Raw genomic sequence first — 27,380 nt, 5'->3', positions numbered from 1 at the left:
CACCATAAAATTAACTCTGGTATTGAGAGTCCAAAAAAATGCTGCGTTAGGCTCCAAAAAAGGAGTGTAGAGCATTTTTACCGCAAATGCAACTCTCGATACCAGAGTTGCTTACGGACGCGGCCAGCCTCAAAAACGTGCTCGTGCACGATTCCCCCATAGGAAACAATGGGGCAGTTTGAGCTGAAAAAAAACCTAACACCTGCAAAAAAGCCGCGTTCAGCTCCTAACGCAGCCCCATTGTTTCCTATGGGGAAACACTTCCTACGTCTGCACCTAACACCCTAACATGTACCCCGAGTCTAAGCACCCCTAACCTTACACTTATTAACCCCTAATCTGCCGCCCCCGCTATCGCTGACCCCTGCATTATATTATTAACCCCTAATCTGCCACTCCGTAAACCGCCACTACTTACATTATCCCTATGTACCCCTAATCTGCTGCCCCTAACACCGCCGACCCCTATATTATATTTATTAACCCCTAATCTGCCCCCCTCAATGTCGCCTCCACCTGCCTACAGTTATTAACCCCTAATCTGCCGAGCGGACCTGAGCGCTATTATAATAAAGTTATTAACCCCTAATCCGCCTCACTAACCCTATAATAAATAGTATTAACCCCTAATCTGCCCTCCCTAACATCGCTGACACCTAACTTCAATTATTAACCCCTAATCTGCCGACCGGAGCTCACCGCTACTATAATAAATGTATTAACCCCTAAAGCTAAGTCTAACACTAACACCCCCCTAAGTTAAATATAATTTAAATCTAACGAAATTAATTAACTCTTATTAAATAAATTATTCCTATTTAAAGCTAAATACTTACCTGTAAAATAAATCCTAATATAGCTACAATATAAATTATAATTACATTGTAGCTATTTTAGGATTAATATTTATTTTACAGGCAACTTTGTAATTATTTTAACCAGGTACAATAGCTATTAAATAGTTAAGAACTATTTAATAGCTACCTAGTTAAAATAATAACAAAATTACCTGTAAAATAAATCCTAACCTAAGTTACAATTAAACCTAACACTATACTATCATTAAATTAATTAAATAAAATACCTACAATTACCTACAATTAAACCTAACACTACACTATCAATAAATAAATTAAATACAATTCCTACAAATAACTACAATGAAAGAAAACTAACTAAAGTACAAAAAATAAAAAAGAACTAAGTTACAAAAAATAAAAAAATATTTACAAACATCAGAAAAATATTACAACAATTTTAAACTAATTACACCTACTCTAAGCCCCCTAATAAAATAACAAAGACCCCCAAAATAAAAAAAATGCCCTACCCTATTCTAAATTAATAAAGTTAAAAGCTCTTTTACCTTACCAGCCCTGAACAGGGCCCTTTGCGGGGCATGCCCCAAGAAATTCAGCTCTTTTGCCTGTAAAAAAAACCATACAATACCCCCCCCCAACATTACAACCCACCACCCACATACCCCTAATCTTACCCAAACCCCCCTTAAATAAACCTAACACTAAGCCCCTGAAGATCTTCCTACCTTGTCTTCACCTCACCAGGTATCACCGATCCGTCCTGGCTCCAAAATCTTCATCCAACCCAAGCGGGGGTTGGCGATCCATCATCCGGTGCTGAAGAGGTCCAGAAGAGGCTCCAAAGTCTTCCTCCTATCCGGCAAGAAGAGGACATCCGGACCGGCAAACATCTTCATCCAAGTGGCATCTTCTATCTTCTTCCATCCGGTGCGGAGCGGGTCCATCTTGAAGCAGCCGACGCGGATCCATCCTCTTCTTCCGGCGTCTCCCGACGAATGACGGTTCCTTTAAGGGACGTCATCCAAGATGGCGTCCCTCAAATTCCGATTGGCCAATCAGAATCAAGTTCAATCCGATTGGCTGATCCAATCAGCCAATCAGATTGAGCTCACATTCTATTGGCTGTTCCGATCAGCCAATAGAATGCAAGCTCAATCTGATTGGCTGATTGGATCAGCCAATCGGATTGATCTTGATTCTGATTGGCTGATTCCATCAGCCAATCAGAATATTCCTACCTTAATTCCGATTGGCTGATAGAATCCTATCAGCCAATCTTGGATGACGTCCCTTAAAGGAACCGTCATTCTTCAGTTGGACGTCGCCGGATGAAAATGGGTCCGCGGTGGAGGTCTTCAGGATGGAGCCGGTCGTCATCGGATGAAGATAGAAGATGCCGCTTGGATCAAGATGGTTGCCGGTCCGGATCGCCTCTTCTTCCCGGATAGGATGAAAACTTTGGAGCCTCTTCTGGACCTCTTCAGCCACCGGATGATGGATCGCCAGCCCCCGCTTGGGTTGGATGAAGATTTTGGAGCCAGGACGGATCGGTGATACCTGGTGAGGTGAAGACAAGGTAGGAAGATCTTCAGGGGCTTAGTGTTAGGTTTATTTAAGGGGGGTTTGGGTTAGATTAGGGGTATGTGGGTGGTGGGTTGTAATGTTGGGGGGGGGTATTGTATGTTTTTTTTTACAGGCAAAAGAGCTGAATTTCTTGGGGCATGCCCCGCAAAGGGCCCTGTTCAGGGCTGGTAAGGTAAAAGAGCTTTTAACTTTATTAATTTAGAATAGGGTAGGGCATTTTTTTATTTTGGGGGTCTTTGTTATTTTATTAGGGGGCTTAGAGTAGGTGTAATTAGTTTAAAATTGTTGTAATATTTTTCTTATGTTTGTAAATATTTTTTTATTTTTTGTAATTTAGTTCTTTTTTATTTTTTGTACTTTAGTTAGTTTATTTCATTGTAGTTATTTGTAGGAATTGTATTTAATTTATTTATTGATAGTGTAGTGTTAGGTTTAATTGTAGGTAATTGTAGGTATTTTATTTAATTAATTTAATGATAGTATAGTGTTAGGTTTAATTGTAACTTAGGTTAGGATTTATTTTACAGGTAATTTTGTTATTATTTTAACTAGGTAACTATTAAATAGTTCTTAACTATTTAATAGCTATTGTACCTGGTTAAAATAATTACAAAGTTGCCTGTAAAATAAATATTAATCCTAAAATAGCTACAATGTAATTATAATTTATATTGTAGCTATATTAGGATTTATTTTACAGGTAAGTATTTAGCTTTAAATAGGAATAATTTATTTAATAAGAGTTAATTAATTTCGTTAGATTTAAATTATATTTAACTTAGGGGGGTGTTAGTGTTAGGGTTAGACTTAGCTTTAGGGGTTAATCCATTTATTATAGTAGCGGTGAGCTCCGGTCGGCATATTAGGGGTTAATAATTGAAGTTAGGTGTCGGCGATGTTAGGGAGGGCAGATTAGGGGTTAATACTATTTATTATAGGGTTAGTGAGGCGGATTAGGGGTTAATACATTTATTATAGTAGCGGTGCGGTCCACTCGGCAGATTAGGGGTTAATCAGTGTAGGCAGGTGGAGGCGACGTTGAGGGGGGCAGATTAGGGGTTAATAAATATAATACAGGGGTCGGCGGTGTTAGGGGGAGCAGATTAGGGGTACATAGCTATAATGTAGGTGGCGGCGCTTTGCGGTCGGCAGATTAGGGGTTAATTATTGTAAGTAGCTGGCGGCGACGTTGTGGGGGGCAGGTTAGGGGTTAATAAATATAATACAGGGGTCGGCGGGGTTAGGGGAAGCAGATTAGGGGTACATAGGGATAATTTAGCTGGCGGCGCTTTGCGGTCGGCAGATTAGGGGTTAAAAAAAAAATTCGAGTTGCGGCGATGTGGGGGGACCTCAGTTTAGGGGTACATAGGTAGTTTATGGGTGTTAGTGTACTTTAGGGTACAGTAGTTAAGAGCTTTATGAACCGGCGTTAGCCCAGAAAGCTCTTAACTCCTGCTTTTTTTCTGCGGCTGGAGTTTTGTCGTTAGATATCTAACGCACACTTCAGAAACGACTCTAAATACCGGAGTTAGAAAGATCCCTTTGAAAAGATAGGATACGCAATTGACGTAAGGGGATCTGCGGTATGGAAAAGTCGCGGCTGAAAAGTGAGCGTTAGACCCTATTTTCAGTGACTCCAAATACCGGCGGTAGCCTAAAACCAGCGTTAGGAGCCTCTAACGCTGGTTTTCACGGCTACCGCCAAACTCCAAATCTAGGCCTAAGATAGCTACAATATAACAAATAATTACATTGTAGCTATTTTAGGGTTTATTTTTATTTTACAGGCAACTTTGTATTTATTTTAACTAGGTAGAATAGTTATTAAATAGTTAATAACTATTTAATAACTACGTAGCTAAAATACAGACAAATGTACCTGTAAAATAAATCCTAACCTAAGTTACAATTACACCTAACATTATACTACAATTAAATAAATTTAATTAATTAAATACAATTACCTACAATTAAATAAAATTAACTAAAATTAACTAAAGTACAAAAAAAACACAATTACAGAAAATAAAAAAAATTACAAGAATTTTAAACTAATTACACCTAATCTAAGCCCCCTAATAAAATAAAAAATCCCCCCAAAATAATAAAATTCCCTACCCTATACTAAATTACAAATAGCCCTTAAAAGGGCTTTTTGCGGGACATTGCCCCAAAGTAATCAGCTCTTTTACCTGTAAAAAAAAATAGGAAAAATCCTATTGGCTGATGCAATCATTCATTAGAATTGAAGTTCAATCCAATTGGCTGATCCAATCAGTCAATAGGATTGACCTCGCATTCTATTGGCTGTTCTATTGACTTCTGCACACTCTCTTTGTATGACCAATCTTCCCACACCCATAGCAGGTGCTGTTCCTAAACCTGCAGGCATTTGCTGTGTGATTTGTGTCACCACATCTGTAACAGGCGGTCTGTGACCCTTGTCTAGCTGGATACTGTTTATTTAGGTGCATACTTGTATGAAAAACATCTATTTCCTTATCACAAACTGCCTGTGCTGGGGCCTGGAGCATTTGTGCATCTTTAGTAGCAAGTTCCATGACTGTAGCTATCTCTATAGCACGCTTTAGTGTTAAATCATCCTCTGCTAATAGTCTCTTTTGTACTGTACAGTCCATGAGTCCAATAACAAACATATCACGTAAAGCAGTGTTTAAATAATCACCAAATCTGCAGCTACTTGCTAGTTTCTTTAAACTGATCACATAAGTTTTAATGTCCTCATGCTGCAATTGCTTGCGTGTGTAAAACTTAAAGCGTTCTGATATCTCTAGAGGCTTAGGTAGGTAGTGGTCAGATAACAGGCAGATCAGGTCAGACAGAGGTTTAGCATTAGGTTTATCTGGTGAGAGAATGTCCCTTAATGTAGTGTAAGCTGCTGAGCCTATAGTTGTCAGAAACACAGCCACTTGCTTATCAGCTCTTATGTTATTTGCTGTACAATATAGCTCAAACTGTTCAACCCATGTGTCCCATCTGTCTGTGTCTGCTGCAAACACAGGTAAGGTGCCAATAAGTGCCATTATATGTGTGTTATCTGTCTGTGTCTGGTGCAAACACAAGTAAGGTGCCAATAAGTGCCATTATATGTGTGTTATCTGTCTGTGTCTGGTGCAAACACAGGTAAGGTGTCAATAAGTGCCATTATATGTGTGTTATCTGTCTGTGTCTGGTGCAAACACAGGTAAGGTGCCAATAAGTGCCATTATATGTGTGTTATCTGTCTGTGTCTGGTGCAAACACAGGTAAGGTGCCAATAAGTGCCATTATATGTGTGTTATCTGTCTTTGTCTGGTGCAAACACAGGTAAGGTGCCAATAAGTGCCATTATATGTGTGTTATCTGTCTGTGTCTGGTACAAACACAGGTAAGGTGCCAATAAGTGCCATTATATGTGTGTTATCTGTCTGTGTCTGGTGCAAACACAGGTAAGGTGCCAATAAGTGCCATTATATGTGTGTTATCTGTCTGTGTCTGGTGTAAACACAGGTAAGGTGCCAATAAGTGCCATTATATGTGTGTTATCTGTCTGTGTCTGGTGCAAACACAGGTAAGGTGCCAATAAGTGCCATTATATGTGTGTTATATGTCTGTGTCTGGTGCAAACACAGGTAAGGTGCCAATAAGTGCCATTATATGTGTGTTATCTGTCTGTGTCTGGTGCAAACACAGGTAAGGTGCCAATAAGTGCCATTATATGTGTGTTATCTGTCTGTGTCTGGTGCAAACACAGGTAAGGTGACAATAAGTGCCATTATATGTGTGTTAACTGTCTGTCTGGTGCAAACACAGGTAAGGTGCCAATAAGTGCCATTATATGTGCGTTATCTGTCTGTGTCTGGTGCAAACACAGGTAAGGTGCCAATAAGTGCCATTATATGTGCGTTATCTGTCTGTGTCTGGGGCAAACACAGGTAAGGTGCCAATAAGTGCCATTATATGTGTGTTATCTGTCTGTGTCTGGTGCAAACACAGGTAAGGTGCCAATAAGTGCCATTATATGTGTGTTATCTGTCTGTGTCTGGTGCAAACACAGGTAAGGTGCCAATAAGTGCCATTATATGTGTGTTATCTGTCTGTGTCTGATGCAAACACAGATAAGGTGCCAATAAGTGTCATTATATGTGTGTTATCTGTCTGTGTCTGGTGCAAACACAGGTAAGGTGCCAATAAGAGCCATTATGTGTGTGTTATCTGTCTGTGTCTGCTGCAAACACAGGTAAGGTGCCAATAAGTGCCATTATATGTGTATTATCTGTCTGTGTCTGGTGCAAACACAGGTAAGGTGCCAATAAGTGTCATTATATGTGTGCTATCTGTCTGTGTCTAGTGCAAACACAGGTAAGGTGCCAATAAGTGCCATTATATGTGTGTTATCCATTTGTGTCTGGTGCAAACACAGGTAAGGTGCCAATAAGTGCCATTATATGTGTGTTATCTGTCAGTGTCTGGTGCAAACACAGGTAAGGTGCCAATAAGAGCCATTATATGTGTGTTATCTGTCTGTGTCTGGTGCAAACACAGGTAAGGTGCCAATAAGTGCCATTATATGTGTGTTATCTGTCTGTGTCTGGTGCAAACACAGGTAAGGTGCCAATAAGTGCCATTATATGTGTGTTATCTGTCTGTGTCTGGTGCAAATACAAGTAAGGTGCCAATAAGTGCCATTATATGTGTGTTATCTGTCTGTGTCTGGTGCAAACACAGGTAAGGTGCCAATAAGTGCCATTACATGTGTGTTATCTGTCTGTGTCTGGTGCAAACAGGTAAGGTGCCAATAAGAGCCATTATATGTGTATTATCTGTCTGTGTCTGGTGCAAACACAGGTAAGGTGCCAATAAGTGCCATTATATGTGTGTTATCTGTCTGTGTGTGCTGCAAACACAGGTAAGGTACCAATACGTGCCATTATATGTGTGTTATCTGTCTGTGTCTGGTGCAAACACAGGTAAGGTGCCAATAAGAGCCAATATATGTGTCCCATCTGTCTATGCCTAGTGCAAACACAGGAAATGTGCCAATAAGTGCCATTATATGTGTGTTATCTGTCTGTGTCTGGTGCAAACACAGGTAAGGTGCCAATAAGTGCCATTACATGTGTGTTATCTGTCTGTGTCTGGTGCAAACAGGTAAGGTGCCAATAAGAGCCATTATATGTGTATTATCTGTCTGTGTCTGGTGCAAACACAGGTAAGGTGCCAATAAGTGCCATTATATGTGTGTTATCTGTCTGTGTGTGCTGCAAACACAGGTAAGGTACCAATAAGTGCCATTATATGTGTGTTATCTGTCTGTGTCTGGTGCAAACACAGGTAAGGTGCCAATAAGAGCCAATATATGTGTCCCATCTGTCTATGCCTAGTGCAAACACAGGAAATGTGCCAATAAGTGCCATTATATGTGTGTTATCTGTCTGTGTCTGCTGCAAACACAGGCAAGGTGCCAATAAGTGCCATTATATGTGTGTTATCTGTCTGTGTCTGTTGCAAACACAGGAAATGTGCCAATAAGTGCCATTATATGTGTGTTATCTGTCTGTGTCTGCTGCAAACACAGGCAAGGTGCCAATAAGTGCCCTTATATGTGTGTTATCTGTCTGTGTCTGGTGCAAACACAGGCAAGGTGCCAATAAGTGCCATTATATGTGTGTTATCTGTCTGTGTCTGCTGCAAACACAGGCAAGGTGCCAATAAGTGCCCTTATAGGGTCAGACCACAGAGCCTCGTCGATAACTGTTATGTTCTCTGTGTGGTCAGGATTCGAACATTCAGTTGTGCGCTGTTACCTTGTGTCTTGCACATATCACTGAGATGCTGCAGTAGGTACTTCAGTCAAACTTTAATTCAGCTACAACCACATGGCTTCTTTACTAACAGGTTCTTCAGTAAAACTAAGCATGGCTTCTGATGATGTCACAGAGACCCAGACACACCCAGAGGGTGTGGTGAGCTGAGCTTAAAGCTGCAGCACTTCTAACATATAATTATGAGACAAGGTTAGTGCAAAGATACAGTAAAAGCTGCAGTAATCTTAACAAAATCAAAACAAACACACATAGGACAGAAGGTGACCGGCAGTTATCCGTGCAGTTATCCGTGCCTCAGCTGCATGAGTTGTAGCTCTATCATTAAAGGAGATTCTTTTTACCATCAATTGTTATCTTGCTTATGAAATGTCCGTGCTCCCTAAGTTATTTGGGCGAAACAACAAGAAAAATAAGATATAGATTGAGCTGACACAGATCGAATATCAGATGTAAAAATTTAGAGGCTTCTCTGTCCTTACATTTTGTGGAAAAGGGGCACCAAGTCACTCAATTGAGATGGCAGGTGATTGACCACATAGGGCCACAGCGCAATGGAATGGAGAGGGAGAAGCTTTTAAAACAAAGAGAGATGCAATGGATTCATAGGCTGGAAACACTTAGACCTAAAGGCCTTAACAAAGATTGTGATTTAACAGTGTTCATATAGATAATTGAAATGTGGGACCATCTCAGTGACTTCCTATTACTTAGGGGCCAGGCAGTGCCCCTGATCTTCACGTGCACCGTTTTGCACTTACTGCTGTATCGCCTACTGGATTTACATTTATGCTATATTGGGCTTTCCCCCCCCTCATACTGATTGTTCTATCTCCAGACATATAAATCCTGCTTCTAGGAATGATGCCTGTATGGGAGACAAGCTTAGTGCAGGGAGGCACTGAATGCTCCTGCACCGAGCAGCAGGCAGTTTAATGGCCACCTGAGTATGATGTGCCCCTGGCTGCTGCTTCATTCCAGGCATTCTAGAGCTGGAAACTAAAGACTACGTAGCATTTGGGTAAGGGTTGCAGCATAAGTTGTTAGTTTTTGCTGCCTAGGGATTTACTTTCAAATGCTACTTCTAGATAAATCAATTTAAACTAACATTTTTATGTTGATCTCTTCCATCTCTCCCTTGCAGTCAAAGGATTGAGTTGATTGACAAATGCCAGTAATGATAGCTTGCGTTGTATCACAAATATTACTTTTCCGCTGTCAGAATAAAAATGAATATAACAGATTTTGACAACTGAAGGACACAAGACAATTATCCTACTGTGTCTAGTTTCTCCTCAGTGACATAAGATCTGGGCTTCCACAGATATTATTAAATTAACCAGATGCCCGACCCCTGTACAGCAGATGTATAGTTGCACAAATATTTCACTGTTCATCCCACTCACTTGTATGTCTGCTATTTTGCTGGAGGGGGCAATTATAATGCCAATGCTTCTGGGCATCAGTATCATGATCTGTTTGCCTTTACTTTATTTTATTCAGTAGCTAAAGATGAACATTCTTTGCTGCCTGGGTGTGTGTGGTTCACCTCCCTAAAATTCGTTTTTGCAGGTTTGGATGTCTGGGGTTGGATACCCCCATTGTGGGTATTAAGAGAGGAAGATCTTTGAGAGATATGCTGATGCACCCAGATTGTAAACAGAGCAATATGACAAAGACTTGGTTAAGCACAAATAAAATGTGGACTAATAAAATGTGGTGCTTTTGGTGTAGTGGATGCAAAACCTATAGTGGATTGACCTAGAGTAAATTTTTACATCTATGGAATAGCAGAAAATATGAGATTAGGCACAGGTTTACGTGCTCTACAAAATGTATTGTGTACATGTTACACTGCCCATGTGGCATATTCTTTGTAGGGAAGAGCCAGGATGATCTGCATACATGGGTGGCAAACCATAGGTGTGTTAATCATTTGGCTATTAAAGAGGGTAGATCCGAACAGCCAGTTACTAGGTATTTCATGCAGAATCAGCATAGCATGGCAGATTTGAGATATATTATTTTCGATTATATTCCCCCTCTATGGTGGGTGTTGGGGTGGTGACAGAGGCAGGCTCTTGTTGTAAAAGGAGTCCGAATGGATGTATATGCTGGATACTTTGAGTCTTAGAGGGCTCAAAGTACACTTGGATATTCATTTTTTCCTTTAATTTGGGTATCTAATTTAGACTTATAGTCTGCTTAATACATAAAATATAATAAGTAACATCATGGAACAATGAATATAGTAATAAGATGTTGGAAGAGAGGACAATATAATTGTAGGAGAGGAACCATAGGAGTATATCGTTTAGCTACACTGGTAGTGAAAAAGAGTTTGAATTTAGGTTGGAGCAATGCAGGTTACTGCCGTTTGCAGTATATAAGGTGTTGGTGTAGGTTTTAGTAGAAGGATTGAGTTCTAGTATTGCCATAGATTAGGCAATTAATGATAAAGACAGGATTTTTAAGCTGCCTTTCTATTTAAGACAATGATATGGGGTTAAGGGAAACTGAAGGCTCCTACTGTAGGTAAAGTGAAGATTAGGGCCCCTATTTAAGAAAAGTCTTGCGGACCTGATCCGACACTGCGGATCAGGTCCGCAAGACCTCGCTGAATGCAGCGAGCAATACGCGGTGAAATGCCGCCCCCTGCAGACTCGCGGCCAATTGGCCACCAGCAGGGGGGTGTCAATCAAACCAATCGTACTCGATCGGGTTGATTTCTGGAGATTCCTGTCCACCAGAAACACGGGCCATCAAGCTCCCTACGGAGCTTATTAAATGGGCCCCTTTGTGCTATAAAGTAATCAGTCAATATCCCTTAGTTTGGATGGGCTTGTGGTGCCAAGCTTTTTTAATTTGTAACATTACATTTTTTTCCTTTTTGGATTTTTGTCTAGTTTGTGATACTGCACGTACCTTTGTGCATGTGCAGTTGTGCTAGGAGGACGCCGCGGCACTGGTATGATGTGGGAGAAGGGGAAACTATAAATATAAGCTAATTGTATGTTATGTCTGAGGATGGGGGGCATCCTGGAAAACGTTAACTAATTAAAGAGTTTGATTTGAGTAACATTGAGTGCCTCCTGTGTCAGAAATTGACATATGAATGTTTGGAGTGCACCCTGGAGGCTGTTGTGTTATTGATCCTGGTGGATTAAATGCAGCCACCAATCAGCAAGCGCTATTCAGGGTGTTGAACCAAAAATGGGTCAGCTTGTAAGTTTACATTTCTGCTTTTTCAAACAAAGATACCAAGAGAATGAAGATAAATTAATAATAGGAGTAAATTACAGTTGCTTCAAATTACATGCGCTATTTGAATCATGAAAGAATTGGGTTCAGTATCCGTTTAATAGAGATCTTTTCTACTGAGCGCTAAACATTGGGTTTGATAAGAGCATGAGAAATTATCTTATCATGTTGTTAATCCTGGAGTGCTACCCTAATTATTACCCATAATGCTGCAGTGCTACCTGTAGTAGTCTTCTCATTGTAGATCTTCTGCACAGCACAAAGCTTTATCCCAACCTCTCTCTGTCCTATAGGAGATTTATTGTGACCACTCAGAAAGTCCCTTCTCAGCTAAACATGTAGAATGACAATGTAGCCCGACTTAAAGCACAACTGCTGGGAAATTCACATCTTAAACTTTACTGATATTAAGAACCTCCCTCCCTTCTCTATGCTCTACCATGTTTTTGTTTTTTGTTTGTTTTTTTCATAACTATTTTTTATTGTTTTTTTTTACATAAAATACAACATTTTGTCTTTTTTACAGGTTTAGGGTACAATTAACTCAAAGGGGTATATTTACCAATGTGCGAGCGGACATGATACGAAGTATCATATCACGTCCGCTGCACATCGCGGCACATCGATAAATGCAGACAGCCTACGCTGTCAGCCTTTATCATTGCAGCAGCAGCTTTTGTGAACTGCTGGTGCAATGCCGCCCCCTGCAGATACGTGGCCAATCGCCCGCTAGCAGGGGGTGTCAATCAACCCGATCATATTTGATCGGGTTGATTTCTGTCCGCCGCCTCACAGCAGGCGGACAAGTTATGGAGCAGCGGCCTTTAGACTTCTGTTTCCGGCGACCCTCCATATGGAGCTTGATAAATATACCCCATAGACAATGTTTACGTAGTCCAAGTATTCCTGTAGAACTGTAGCAGTTCAGTTCTTGGTTATCTATCTTGTATTTGCACAGCGGTGCCGAGGGTGGCAACAGTCAAGAGAATAGTGCATATAAGAAGAACCAATAACAATGTTGAAAAAGAAAATACAAATTAAAAAGAAAAAAGAACAATAAAAATAACCATAACAAAAACGTTTGAGAATCATCAAATTATGGGTTGAGAGTACATTTTAATACATATATTGCAGGTTCTTGGTATTACATAAGTATATATTCCTTAAATATGGGGTTTCCTGGCTATGGGTAATCTATTAGTTTCTTGGTATAGATGTTTTAAGGATTAGATTGGGATTCCCATATAAACACTAAATCATGATATTTGTCAAGGGCGTTAGTTAATAGATAATGGTATATTTCCAGTTTAAGATTTTGGCAAAATTCTTGGAGCTACATTTGTATAGAGGGTGCATCTGATTTTGTCCAGTGCCTGGGTATTAGTTGATGGGCACTGTTCATCAGTAGATTAAACAAAGCTACATGCAGTTTAGATTGTAATTTAGGAGCAAATCTAAACAAGAATATATAAGGATCTAGTGGAATGGAACATTCTAGGGTAGTTTGTATGTAATCTCGCAATGAAAACAAATGTTTTGCATTTTAAGACATGCCCACCAAATATGGAATAATGTACCCTCTTCTTGGCACATTCGTCAACACTTATCAGAGGCCCCTGGGAACATATATTTCAATTTTTGTGGAGTTAGATCAGGGGAGAAACTACAGGGGGTCCAGAGGTCACAATTGCGACTGGGTCCCCAAGGGTGGGGGCCCAGCTTAAAAAAAGAAATACATTTTTTTTATTTTATTTTTAAATAAAAAACGTTGACCTGCCACTGCCTGCACCGATATCATGTGAGTGTGACATGATGCTTCACTAGTGTCTCTGACTACACAGGTTAGTTTGTTTTACCCATTGGTGTGTGTGTATGTGTGTATGTATGTATGTGACTGTGTGTGACTGTGTGTGTAATTATGCATGTATGTGTGTGTGTGTGTGTGTGTGTATGTATGTGACTGTGTGTGTATTTATGCATGTATGTGTGTGTGTGTATGTGTGTATGTATGTGACTGTGTGTGTATTTATGGATGTATGTGTGTGTGTGTGTGTATGTGTGTATGTATGTATGTGACTGTGTGTGTATTTATGCATGTATGTGTGTATGTGTGTGTGTGTGTATGTGTGTATGTATGTATGTGACTGTGTGTGTATTTATGCATGTATGTGTGTATGTGTGTGTGTGTATGTGTGTATGTATGTATGTGACTGTGTGTGACTGTGTGTGTAATTATGCATGTATGTGTGTGTGTGTGTGTGTATGTATGTGACTGTGTGTGTATTTATGCATGTATGTGTGTGTGTGTATGTGTGTATGTATGTGACTGTGTGTGTATTTATGGATGTATGTGTGTGTGTGTGTGCATGTGTGTATGTATGTATGTGACTGTGTGTGTATTTATGCATGTATGTGTGTGTATGTGTGTATGTATGTATGTATGTGACTGTGTGTGAATTTATGCATATATGTGTGTATGTATGTATGTATGTATGTGACTGTGTGTGAATTTATGCATGTATGTGTGTGTGTGTGTATGTGTGTGTGTATGTGACTGTGTGTGAATTTATGCATGTATGTGTGTGTATGTGTGTATGTATGTGACTGTGTGCGAATTTATGCATGTATGTGTGTATGTGTGTATGTATGTATGTGACTGTGTGTGAATTTATGCATGTATGTGTGTGTGTATGTATGTATGTGACTGTGTGTGTATTTATGCATGTATGTGTGTGTGTATGTGTGTATGTATGTATGTGACTGTGTGTGAATTTATGCATGTATGTGTGTATGTATGTGACTGTGTGTGAATTTATGCATGTATGTGTGTATGTGTGTATGTATGTATGTATGTATGTATGTGACTGTGTGTGAATTTATGCATGTATGTGTGTATGTGTGTATGTATGTATGTGACTGTGTGTGAATTTATGCATGTATGTGTGTGTGTGTATGTGTGTATGTATGTGACTGTGTGTGAATTTATGCATGTATGTGTGTGTATGTGTGTATGTATGTCACTGTGTGTGAATTTATGCATGTATGTGTGTATGTGTGTATGTATGTATGTATGTGACTGTGTGTGAATTTATGCATGTATGTGTGTGTGTGTGTATGTGTGTATGTATGTATGTATGTATGTGACTGTGTGTGAATTTATGCATGTATGTGTGTATGTATGTATGTATGTGACTGTGTGTGCATTTATGCATGTATGTGTGTGTGTGTATGTGTGTATGTATGTATGTATGTGACTGTGTGTGAATTTATGCATGTATGTGTGTGTGTGTATGTATGTGACTGTGTGTGTGTGACTGTGTGTGTATTTATGCATGTATGTGTGTATGTGTGTGTGTGTGTATGTATGTATGTGACTGTGTGTGAATTTATGCATGTATGTGTGTGTGTGTGTATGTATGTATGTGACTGTGTGTGAATTTATGCATGTATGTGTGTGTGTGTGTATGTGTGTATGTATGTATGTATGTATGTATGTGACTGTGTGTGTATTTATGCATGTATGTGTGTATGTGTGTGTGTATGTATGTATGTGACTGTGTGTGAATTTATGCATGTATGTGTGTGTGTGTGTGTGTATGTATGTATGTGACTGTGTGTGAATTTATGCATGTATGTGTGTGTGTGTATGTATGTATGTATGTATGTGACTGTGTGTGTATTTATGCATGTATGTGTGTGTGTGTGTATGTGTGTATGTATGTATGTGACTGTGTGTGTATTTATGCATGCATGTGTGTGTGTGTGTGTATGTATGTATGTGACTGTGTGTGTATTTATGCATGCATGTGTGTGTGTGTGTATGTTTGTATGTGACTGTGTGTGTATGTTTGTGGAACCAGCAAATTGTGGCGAGCTTGATTCAACCTAGTTATCAAAGACTACAGACTGGCAAAATTTGAAATCTGTGACATAACATACGATCCGATGGTCTCAATCCGACACAGATCGATGCTTACGCCATTACAGATGTTCCAAATACACATTCGGCACTATTTGACACTTTTTAAAAGTTATCAAATAGTTAACCGGTACGCTCGCAGCTATTCCGGCCTAGTGTACCTGGTTTTAAATCCGCCACCCTGGAGGCTGCGGATGCCATAGGAATCAATGGGAGTCTGAAAACAGCGAAAGCTCATGTTCGCTGCTGCCAGATATCCCATTGATTTCTATTTTAGAAAACAAGTTACGTTTACACCTAACACCCTAACATAAGCCCCGAGTCTAAACACCCCTAATCTGCCGCCCTGACATCACCGCCACTAAATAAAAGTATTAACCCCTATCCTGCCGCTCCTGGACTAAACCACTACTAAATAAAATTATTAACCCCTATCCCGCTGCTCCCGGACCCCACTGCAACTAAATAAAAGTATTAACCCCTAAACCCCTTGCCTCCCACATCACTACCACTAACTAAACCTATTAACCCCTAAACCGCCAGCCCCCCACATCGCCATAAACTAAATTAAGCTATTAACCCCTTACCTAACAACCCGCTAACTTTACATTAAAATTACAACATCCCTATCTTATAATAAATTAAAACTTACCTTTAGAATGAAAATAAACTATATTAAACTATTAATTAACCTACCCTAACTATTATCCTACAATTAAATTAAACTATATTAAACTATTAATTAACCTACCCTAACTATTATACTAAAAATACATTAAACTGCCAATTAAATTAACTATATTACATATTTAAACACCTAACCCTTCTCAAATTATTTAAATCTACAATTAAAAATTTCTAAATTACAAAAAAAATAAACACTAAGTTACAAAAAATAAAAAACACTAAGTTACAAAAAATGAAAAACCACAATATCAAAAATAAAAAAGAATTACACCTAATCTAATAGCCCTATCAAAATATAAAAGCCCCCCCCCCCCAAAATAAAAAACCCTAGCCTACAATAAACTACCAATGGCCCTTAAATTAGCCTTTTGCGGGACATTGCCCCAAAGAAATCAACTCTTTTACCTGTAAAAAAAAATACAAACACCCCCCCAACAGTAAAACTCACAACCCACACAACCAAACCCCCCAAATAAAAACCCTATCTAAAAAACCTAAGCTCTCCATTACCCTGAAAAGGGAATTTGTATGGGCATTGTCCTTAAAAGGGCATTTAGCTCTTTTATTGCCCAGACCCTACACTAAAAATAAAATCCACCTAAAAAACCCTTAAAAAAAACCTAACACTAACCCCCGATGATCCACTTACAGTTTTTGAAGTTTCGCTTGAAGGATCCATCCAGCTGGCAAGAAGTCTTCATCCGGGCGGCATCTTCCATCTTCATCCAGCCGGCGAAGTCTTCATCCATGCGGCCTCTTCTATCTTCATCCATCTGGCGATGAGCGGGTCCATCCTGAAGACATCCAGCGCGGAGTGGGTCCATCCTGAAGACATCCGACGAGGAGCTCCTCTTCAATATGGTCTCCACCGTAAACTGGATCTTGAATGCAAGTGACGTCATCCAAGATGGCATCCCTTGCATTCCTATTGGCTGAAAGGTTCCAATCAGCCAATAGGATTAGAGCCGCTAAAATCCTATTGGCTTTTCCAATGAGCCAATAGGATCCTATTGGCTGATTGGAACAGCCAATATGATGAGAGCTGCTCAAATCCTATTGGCTGATTGGAACAGCCAATAGGATTTTAGCGGCTCTAATCCTATTGGCTGATTGGAACCTTTCAGCCAATAGGAATGCAAGGGACGCCATCTTGGATGACATCACTTGCATTCAAGATCCAGTTTACGGCGGAGACCGTATTAAAGAGGTGCTCCATGTCGGATGTCTTCAGGATGGACCCGCTCCGTGCCGGATGTCTTCAGGGTGGACCTGCTCCTCGCTGGATGGATGAAGATAGAAGAGGCCGCATGGTTGAAGACTTTGCCGGCTGGATGAAGATGGAAGAGGCTGCCTGGATGAAGACTTCTTGCCGTCCGGATGATGACTTTGCTGGCTGGATGAAGATGGATGTCCGGACTTCGATAACTGTAAGTGGATCGTCGGGGGTTAGTGTTAGGTTTATTTAAAGGATTCCAAAACTTTACTTTTTTAAGTATAAAATGACTATCGATTTCAAATAAAAAACGTTTGTATGTCATACCTTACCTACTTTTACAGCATAACGATGTTTCTGAATCTCATAAAATTATAATTTATTTTTCGTTGATGACGTCAGTAAAGCCATCCCTCTAATATGGGCCGTTCTCTAACAATCAATCGCCAATCCTATTGCTATTTTGTGCATATCATTAAGTGATGTCAGCATGCACTTTGTGATCCGCATATGCTAGCTCCGATACCACACTTACCCATAGAATGCTTTTGAGCAGTGTAATAATTAGTACCATACATAAAGTGATCATTTTTATTGTGAGCTGTATGTATTATATTGACATATGTTCACAAATAGTAGGGGTTTCATTCATAATTTTTTTAGTTGATCTATAAATATAGCTGTAATGCTCGTTATTGTTAGGGAGATTCTCGCAGCGCTCCGTTCTTACCTGCTCTATGCAGCGTGACCATCGCTCTAAAATCAATACAGAGATCCTGTTGGTTCGATGGTCAGTTACGTATAGCATGACGAGTCCAGAAAACCGCGCATGCGCATAGCGGCAAAAGTCCGCCATTATGATAACCTGGGTTATCGGTCAGGACTGGAAGATGCAAATACAGTAGCTAGCTGTGGGTTTGGAATTTAATTGATTTTCAAATACAGATTTCTCAACAAAGGTAAAAATATGAAACACAATGACATTTACAAATATATGTCAAATATAATAATATTGCGATTTAAGAAAAGTTTTTTTCATGGTTTAGTGTCCCTTTAAGTTTTTTTTGGGTGAGTTTTATTTTTAGATTAGGGTCTGGGCATGTAAAAGAGCTAAATGCCCTTTTAAGGGCAATGCCCATACAAATGCCCTTTTCAGGGCAATGGGGAGCTTAGGTTTTTTTAGATAGGCTTTTTATTTCGGGGGGTTGGTTGGTTGGGTGGTGGGTTTTTCTGTTGGGGGTGTTTGTATTTTTTTTTACAGGTAAAAGAGCTGATTTCTTTGGGGCAATGCCCTGCAAAAGGCCCTTTTAAAGGCCATTGGTAGTTGGGGGGGGGATTTTTTTATTTTGATAGGGCTATTAGATTAGGTGTAATTCTTTTTTATTTTGAAACTGTGGTTTTTTATTTTTTGTAACGTAGTATATTATTTTTTTGTAATTTAGACATTTTTAATTGTAGATTTAAATAATTTGAGTAGGGTTAATAATAGTTAGGGTAGGTTAATTAATAGTTTAATATAGTTTAATTTAATTGTAGGATAATAGTTAGGGTAGGTTAATTAATAGTTTAATATAGTTTATTTTAATTCTAAAGGTAAGTTTAAATTTATTATAAGATAGGGATGTTGTAATTTTAATGTGAAGTTAGCGGGTTGTTAGGTTAAGGGGTTAATAGCTTAATTTAGTTTATGGCGCTGTGGGGGGCTGGCGGCTTAGGGGTTAATAGGTTTAGTTAGTGGTAGTGATGTGGGAGGCCAGGGGTTTAGGGGTTAATACTTTTATTTAGTTGCGGTGGGGTCCTTGAGCGGCGGGATAGGGGTTAATACTTTTATTTAGATGCAGTGGTGTCTCGGAGCGGCAGTATAGGGGTTAAACATTTTAGTATAGTGGTGGTGTTTAGTGACAGGGTATAAATAAAGTTGTTAAAAAGCCGAATAGCAGCGAGATCGATGACTGCTAGTTAACAACAGTCCGCTGCTCATCGCCCCGTACTTGGTGCGCGGCTTTTGCCGGCTTTTTTTAATAAATATGGAGATCGTATTCAGGTCCGCGGCTGCGATGTTAGGCGATGTTAGGCGAGCGTATTGGTGCCGTCACATGCAAGAAAGTTGACGGCTTGATAGATAGGCCTCTTTGTCTCTATTAACTTCGCAGAATTTGTTGCGGAATTTCCTAAAGATTGAATGCCATTTGATAATGAACATAAAGTGGGTTAAACCTGGCACCAATAATTACTGTTTATGCTGAGAATATGAATCTCTCTTCTGACCTTTCATGCTTGTGGTTTCCCCAGATAAACCAGGAACGTGCCCAGTGGTGAATACTTTTGCACCCTGTCCTATCCCACTTCCCCCAGCTCTATGTGACAATGACGCAATGTGCGATGGTAATCAGAAGTGCTGTAACTATGGCTGCCAGATCATGTGCACGGACCCAGTTGGTAAGAAATCATCTACAGTATCTTTCCTCTTTTAGCAAAAAATGGCATTGACATTGAAGTATCCCTGATAAATATATCAGAAATAGTTCATTTATTAACTAGCACTGAAAGTTTTAAAAATAATGTAAACACATCTAAACACATATAAACACATATATGCACATATATGCACATATAAACACATATATGCACATATATGCACATATAAACACATATAAACACATATATGCACATATATGCACATATAAACACATATAAACACATATATGCACATATAAACACATATAAACACATATATGCACATATAAACACATATAAACACATATATGCACATATAAACACACATATAAACACACATATAAACACATATATGCACTTTTGAGCTTTCCCGGTCAAATACTGTGAAAATGCAATATCATTTTAATCAATTTTAATGTTTTAATTTGTTTTTAATAGAAATACTTGAAATACTAAAGTCGTTCACTTTTAATATATATACTGTAATTTTTACAAAACTATATATATGGCCAAATTTGGACATTTCCACGTAGGAGTGTACTCACTTTTGTGGGATACTGTACATTAAATATATATTAAAAATACTTAGAACATATTCAGCTATGTGAAGAACATGGGAATTTCAAATATTTGCAGGAAAAAAACACAGTTAAACACTTTACTAAATATGAATATTGCATAAATATTTTTTAATGTTTTCAGTTTCTTGACTGCAAAACGCTCCAATTCACTTCTTTATATGTATATATATATATATATATATATATATATATATATATATATATATATATATATATTTTTTTTTTTTTTTTGTACAAATGTGTGTATTTATATGTGTATATATGTCTGTAAATACATATTTACACATATAAATACACCTGTACACACATACACACACACACACACACACATATATGTATATATATATATATATAAATACTGTACATATACGTACATATTCAGACGTGTATCTATGTATCTCTGTATCTCTATTTTAAAGCCCTTTGCCTACCTATTTTTTCTAATACACGAGACCTCATATTTTTAGCCCTTATAACTCTTTTAAGCACAATTTTTAATTACAATTTTTAAGACCGTTATTATGATTGTAACTGTACTATTAAATATATTTATTTCATGTAATTGGCAAGAGTCCATGAGCTAGTGACTTATGAATATACAATCCTACCAGGAGGGGCAAAGTTTCCCAAGCCTCAAAATGCCTATAAATACACCCTCACCACACCCACAATTCAGTTTAACGAATAGCCAAGTAGTGGGGTGATAGAAAAAAGAGTAAAAAGCATAAAAAAGGAACAATTCAGTTTTACAAACTTTGCCTCCTATATGGAGGTGGTGAAGTAAGTTTGTGCTTGATTTTCTTCTGTGATATATGCTTTTCAGCATTTTGAAGCCTGATTTCTCTCCGAGTACAGTGTTTGTCAGAGGGATGTTAAGGGAGTATCGCCTATTGATTCTATGGTTTTCCTCACGGAAATCTTTTCAAAGGTTCTCTGTTATTGGTCATAGAGATTCATCTCCTACCTCCCTTTTCAGATTGATGATATACTCTCATATTTTATTACCTCTACTGATACTGTTTCAGTACTGGTTTGGCTATCTGCTATATGTGGATGGGTGTCTTTCAGTAAGAATGTTTTCATTACTTAAGACACTCTCAGCTATGATTTGGCACTTTATGTATTATGATATTGAGGAAACTAGTCCTCTTGATACTAAAACTAGTAAACAATTAAATTCTGTTTATAGACCTCCTGTGGTTACTCCAGACGTTTTTCCAGTTCCTGATGCTATTTCTGATATGATTTCAAAGGAATGGAGTAGGCCTGGTACTTCTTTTATTCCTTCTTCTAGGTTTAAAAAGTTGTATCATTTGCCAGCAGTTAGATTGGAGTTTTGGGAAAAAATCCCCTAAGTTGATGAGGCTATTTCTACTCTTGCCAAATGTACTACTATTCCTATGGAAGATAGTACTTCTTTTAAGGACCCTTTAGTTAGGAAACTTGAATCTTATCTAAGGAAAGCTTATTTATTTTTTGGCTACATTCTTAGGCCTGCTATATCCATGGCTGATGTTGCAGCTGCATCAACTTTTTAGTTGGAAAGTTTAGCGCAACAGGAAACAGATCCTGATTTGTCTAGCATTGTTCGCTTGCTTCAACATGCTAATCATTTTATCTGTGATGCTATTTTTGATATCATAAAAATTGATGTTAAATCTATGTCTTTAGCTATTTTGGCTAGAAGAGCTTTGTGGCTAAAATATTGGAATGTTGACATGGTATCTAAGTCTAGATTACTATCTCTTTCTTTCCAAGGTAACAATTTATTTGGTTCTCAGTTGGATTCAACTATTTTAACTGTCACTGGGGGGAGGGAGATTTTTTTACCACAGGATAAAAGATCTAAGAGTAAATCTAAAGCTTCTAATCGTTTTCGTTCTTTTCGACACAATAAAGAACACAAAGCTAATCCTTCCCCCAAAGAATTTGGTTCCAAATGGAAACTTTCTTCAAGTTGGAATAAATCCAAGCCTTTTAAGAAACCAAAGCCAGCCCCCAAGTATTCCAGCTCAGCTGGTGGGGGGCAGATTCAAATTTTTCCAGAACATTTGGGCAGATTCTGTCCAAAATCATTGGATTCAGAGTATTGTCTATCAAGGGTATCAAATAGGAATCAGAGTAAAACCTCCTGTGAGAAGATTTTTTTCTCTGGCGTGTCCCAGCATATCCAGTGAAGGCTCAGGCTTTTCTGAAGTGTGTTTCATATCTAGAGCTTTCAGGGGTAATCTTACCAGTTCCGTTTCAGGAACAGGGTCTGGGATTTTATTCAAATCTATTCATTGTTCCAAAGAAAGAAAATTAATTCAGGTCAGTTCTGGATCTGAACATTTTGAATCATTTTCTAAGAGTGCCAACTTTCAAAATGGTGACTATAAGGATAATTCTGCCTTTTGTTCAGCAAGGTCATTATATGTCCACGATAGACTTATAGGATGCATATCTTCATATTCCGATTCATCCAGACCACTATCGGTTTCTGAGATTCTCTTTTCTAGACAAACATTACCAATTTGTCGCTCTTCCATTTGGCCTAGTTACAGCTCCAATAATTTTTTCAAAGGTTCTCGGTGCACTACTCTTTGTAATCAGAGAACAGGGTATTGCGGTGTTTCCTTATTTGATATCTTGGTACTAGCTCAGTCTTTACATTCTGCTGAATCTCACATGAATCAACTAGTGTTGTTTCTTCAAAGACATGGTTCGAGGATCAATTTACCAAAAAGTTTCTTGATTCCTCAGACAAAGGGTCAACTTTTTAGGTTTCCAGATTTAGTGTCCATGACTCTGTCTCTAACAGACAAGAGATGAATAAAATTGGTTCCAGCTTGTCTAAACCTTCAATCTCAACAATTCCCTTTAGTTGCTATGTGCATGGAAGTTGTAGGTCTCATGACTGCAGCACCGGACACGATCCCCTTTGCTCATTTTCATATGAGACCTCTTCAGCTTTGTATGCTGAATCAATGGTGCAGGGATTATACAAGGATATCACAATTAATATCCTTAAATCTCAATGTTCGACTCTCTCTGACTTGGGGGTTAGATCACCATTATATAGTTCAAGGAGCCTCTTTTGTTCATCCAACCTGGACTATAATCACAACAGATGCAAGTCTTTCAGGTTGGGGAGCTGTCTGGGGATCTCTGACAGCACAAGGGGTTTGAAAATCTCAAGAGGCGAGGTTACCAATCAATATTTTAGAACTATGTGCTATTTTTAGGGCTCTTCAGGCTTGTCGAAGAGAGAACCATTAATTTATTTTCAGACAGACAATATCACAACTGTAGCATATGTCAATCATCAGGGTGGGACTCACAGTCCTTTAGCTATGAAAGAAGTATCTTGGATACTTTTTTGGGTGGAATCCAGCTCTTCTATAATTTCTGCGGTACATATCCCAGTTATAGACAATTGGGAAGCTGATTATCTCAGCAGTCAGACTTTACATCTGGGGGAGTGGTCTCTCCATCCAGATGTGTTTTTTCAGATTGTTAAGATGTGGGATATTCCAGAAATAGATCTGATGGCTTCTCATCTAAACAAAAAACTTCCCAGGTACTTGTCCAGGTCCAGGGATCCTCAGGCAGAGTCAGTGGATGGGTTAGCAGTTCCTTGGTTTTACCAATCTGCTTATATCTTCCCGCCTCTAGTTATTCTTCCAAGAGTGATCTCCAAGGTCATCATGGAACAATCATTTGTGTTTCTGGTAGCACCAGCATGGCCTCACAGGTTCTGGTATACGGATCTAGTACGGATGTCCAGTTGCCAACCTTGGCCACTTCCTTTAAGACCAGAACTTCTGTCTCAAGGACCGTTTTTTCCATAAGGATCTCAAAACGTTAAATTTGAAGGTATGTAAATTGAATGTTTAGTGCTTAGTCATAGAGGTTTCTCTGACTCAGTGATTGAAACTATGTTACAGGCTCGTAAATCTGTTGAACGCTTAGTGCTTAGTCATAGAAGTTTCTCTGACTCAGTGATTGATACTATGTTACAGGCTCATAAATCTGTTTCTAGGAAGATTTATTATTGAGTTTGGAAGACTTATATTTCATGGCATTCTTCTCATAAATTCTCCTGGCATTCTTTTAGAATTACTAGAATTTTACAGTTTCGTCAGGATGGTTTAGATAAAGGTTTATCTGCAAGTTCCTTGAAGGGACAAATCTCTGCTCTTTCTGTTTTATTTCACAGAAAGATTGCTAATCTTTCTGATATTCACTGTTTTGTAAAGGCTTTGGTCAAGCCTGTCATTAAATTGATTTCTCCTCCTTGGAGTCTTAATTTGGTTTTCAAGGCTTTACAGGCTCCTCCTTTTGAGCCTATCCATTCTTTGGATATTAAACTACTTTCTTGGAAAGTGTTGTTTCTTTTGGCTATCTCTTCTGCTAGAAGAGATTCCAAATTATCTGCTCTTTCTTGTCAGTCTCCTTTTCTGATTTTCCATCAGGATAAGGCAATTTTGCGGACTTCATTTAAATTTTTACCAAAAGTTGTGAATTCTAACAACATTAATAGGGAAATTGTTGTTCCCTCTTTGTGTAATAATCCTAAGAATTCTTTGGAGAGATCTTTACATTCTCTGGATGTTGTAAGAGCTTTTAAATATTATGTTGAAGCTACTAAAGATTTCAGGAAGACTTCCAGTCTATTTGTTGTTTTTTCTGGTTATAGGAACATTTCCTTGGCATCTTAGTTAAAGCTTTTGATTAATCAAGCTTATTTGGAGTTGGGTCAGGCCCCGCCTCAGAGAATCAAAGCTGATTCTACTAGATCAGTCTTTTAAGAATGAAGCTTCATTTGATCAGATTTGTAAAGCAGCAACTTGGTCTTCTTTGCATTCATTTACTTCTACCATTTTGATGTATTTGCCTATTGGGAAGCATTTTTTGGTAGAAAAGTTCTTCAGGCAGCTGTTTCAGTTTGATTCCTCTGCTTATGTTTTAAGTTTTTTCTTTTCAATTATGAGAAAAACTTATTTTTTCAGATGTGGATTTAATTTTTTCAGCGGAAAATGGCTGTTTTTATTTTTATCCCTCCCTCTCTAGTGACTCTTCTGTGGAGTACCACATCTTGGGTATTGCGATTCCATACGTCACTAACTCATGGACTCTTGCCAATTACATGAAAGAAAACATAATTTATGTAAGAACTTACCTGATAAATTAATTTATTTCATATTGGCAAGAGTCCATGAGACCCACCCTTTTTATGGTGGTTATGATTTTTTGTAGAAAGCACAATTATATTTCCAGTTCCTTTTTTATGCTTTTTACTCCTTTTTCTATCATCCCACTACTTGGCTATTCGTTAAACTGAATTGTGGGTGTGGTGAGGGGTGTATTTAAAGGCATTTTGAGGCTTGGGAAACTTTGCCCCTCCTGGTAGGATTGTATATCCCATATGTCACTAGCTCATGGACTCTTGTCAATATGAAAAAAATTAAGTTATCAGGTAAGTTCATACATAAATTATGTTTTTTGATGTTTTGTGCCACTTTTTTTTCTCATGTAACAGTTAGCCAGATCTCTGAAGTGTTAAAATCAATTGCGCTCAAGCGAACACGTACTTCCAGAACATTTAAAGATTGCAATAAACACATTTTCGCTCGCGCTCATCAGTTAGTGCGCCACTCATAATCTTGCCCTATAACAGAATTCAAGGTTAGTAACAATGTATTATTGGGATACAGAAATTTACAGTGTTTTATTCAGTGCTGACAGTTATGGTCATATTTTATTTTTTTGTTGGTGCATTTTTTAAGCTTTCTAATAAATGAAATACATATCAGTATCTGAGCCTTATAGCAGGGCTCATATGTTATTGATTCATGAGATTTTATAAAAATTTTTTTTTTTTAGTTGCAAAATAAATTCAAGGACGCTATTCCGTGAAATCCATGAGAGACGCTCTGTGCCATACAGCTGTTATGTTCCAGAGGTCGGTGCGATTCAGTCTTTGTGAGCAGCGCACAGTTCATATAACCATATAATATATACTCACTATTAAAGGGCCAGTTTGTGGCTCTATCTGTCCTGTACCCAATAAAAGATAACGTTATTCACTCTGTTTCATCCTGTGTCAATTAGAGTTCTGTGTGTGTAGTTATCTGTAACACTGTGTGACTGATGATATTCACTCTGTTTCATCCTGTGTCAATTAGAGTTCTGTGTCTGTATCTGTAACACTGTGTGACTGATGATATTCACTCTGTTTCATCCTGTGTCAATTAGAGTTCTGTGTCTGTAGTTATCTGTAACACTGTGTGACTGGTGATATTCACTCTGTTTCATCCTGTGTCAATTAGAGTTCTGTGTCTGTAGTTATCTGTAACACTGTGTGACTGATGATATTCACTCTGTTTCATCCTGTGTCAATTAGAGTTCTGTGTCTGTAGTTATCTGTAACACTGTGTGACTGGTGATATTCACTCTGTTTCATCCTGTGTCAATTAGAGTTCTGTGTCTGTATCTGTAACACTGTGTGACTGATGATATTCACTCTGTTTCATCCTGTGTCAATTAGAGTTCTGTGTCTGTATCTGTAACACTGTGTGACTGATGATATTCACTCTGTTTCATCCTGTGTCAATTAGAGTTCTGTGTCTGTAGTTATCTGTAACACTGTGTGACTGATGATATTCACTCTGTTTCATCCTGTGTCAATTAGAGTTCTGTGTCTGTATCTGTAACACTGTGTGACTGATGATATTCACTCTGTTTCATCCTGTGTCAGTTAGAGTTCTGTGTCTGTATCTGTAACACTGTGTGACTGATGATATTCACTCTGTTTCATCCTGTGTCAATTAGAGTTCTGTGTCTGTATCTGTAACACTGTGTGACTGATGATATTCACTCTGTTTCATCCTGTGTCAATTAGAGTTCTGTGTCTGTATCTGTAACACTGTGTGACTGATGATATTCACTCTGTTTCATCCTGTGTCAATTAGAGTTCTGTGTCTGTATCTGTAACACTGTGTGACTGATGATATTCACTCTGTTTCATCCTGTGTCAGTTAGAGTTCTGTG

At 38.5% G+C, this 27,380-nt stretch overlaps 1 protein-coding gene across 4 annotated transcripts in view; it reads left to right on the top strand.

Annotated features, from left to right (window-relative positions):
* LOC128655854 (keratin-associated protein 10-4) overlaps positions 1-26,416 on the top strand; it is a 337,059-nt gene extending 310,643 nt beyond the window's left edge. For all 4 annotated transcript variants that reach the window (XM_053709423.1, XM_053709425.1, XM_053709424.1 and 1 more), the window contains 2 exons: positions 19,603-19,749; positions 26,214-26,416. In XM_053709423.1, coding sequence (XP_053565398.1) covers positions 19,603-19,749; positions 26,214-26,224 — 158 coding nt within the window. In that variant the 3' untranslated portion in view covers positions 26,225-26,416. The remainder of the gene's footprint in view (positions 1-19,602; positions 19,750-26,213) is intronic.
* Positions 26,417-27,380: the final 964 nt, after the last annotated feature.

The sequence above is a fragment of the Bombina bombina genome, chromosome 4, assembly GCF_027579735.1.
Source record: "Bombina bombina isolate aBomBom1 chromosome 4, aBomBom1.pri, whole genome shotgun sequence".
Taxonomy (NCBI): Eukaryota; Metazoa; Chordata; class Amphibia; order Anura; family Bombinatoridae; genus Bombina; species Bombina bombina.
The sequence above is the reverse complement of the archived record's forward strand: the minus strand, read 5'-3'. Positions and strand labels throughout refer to the sequence as shown.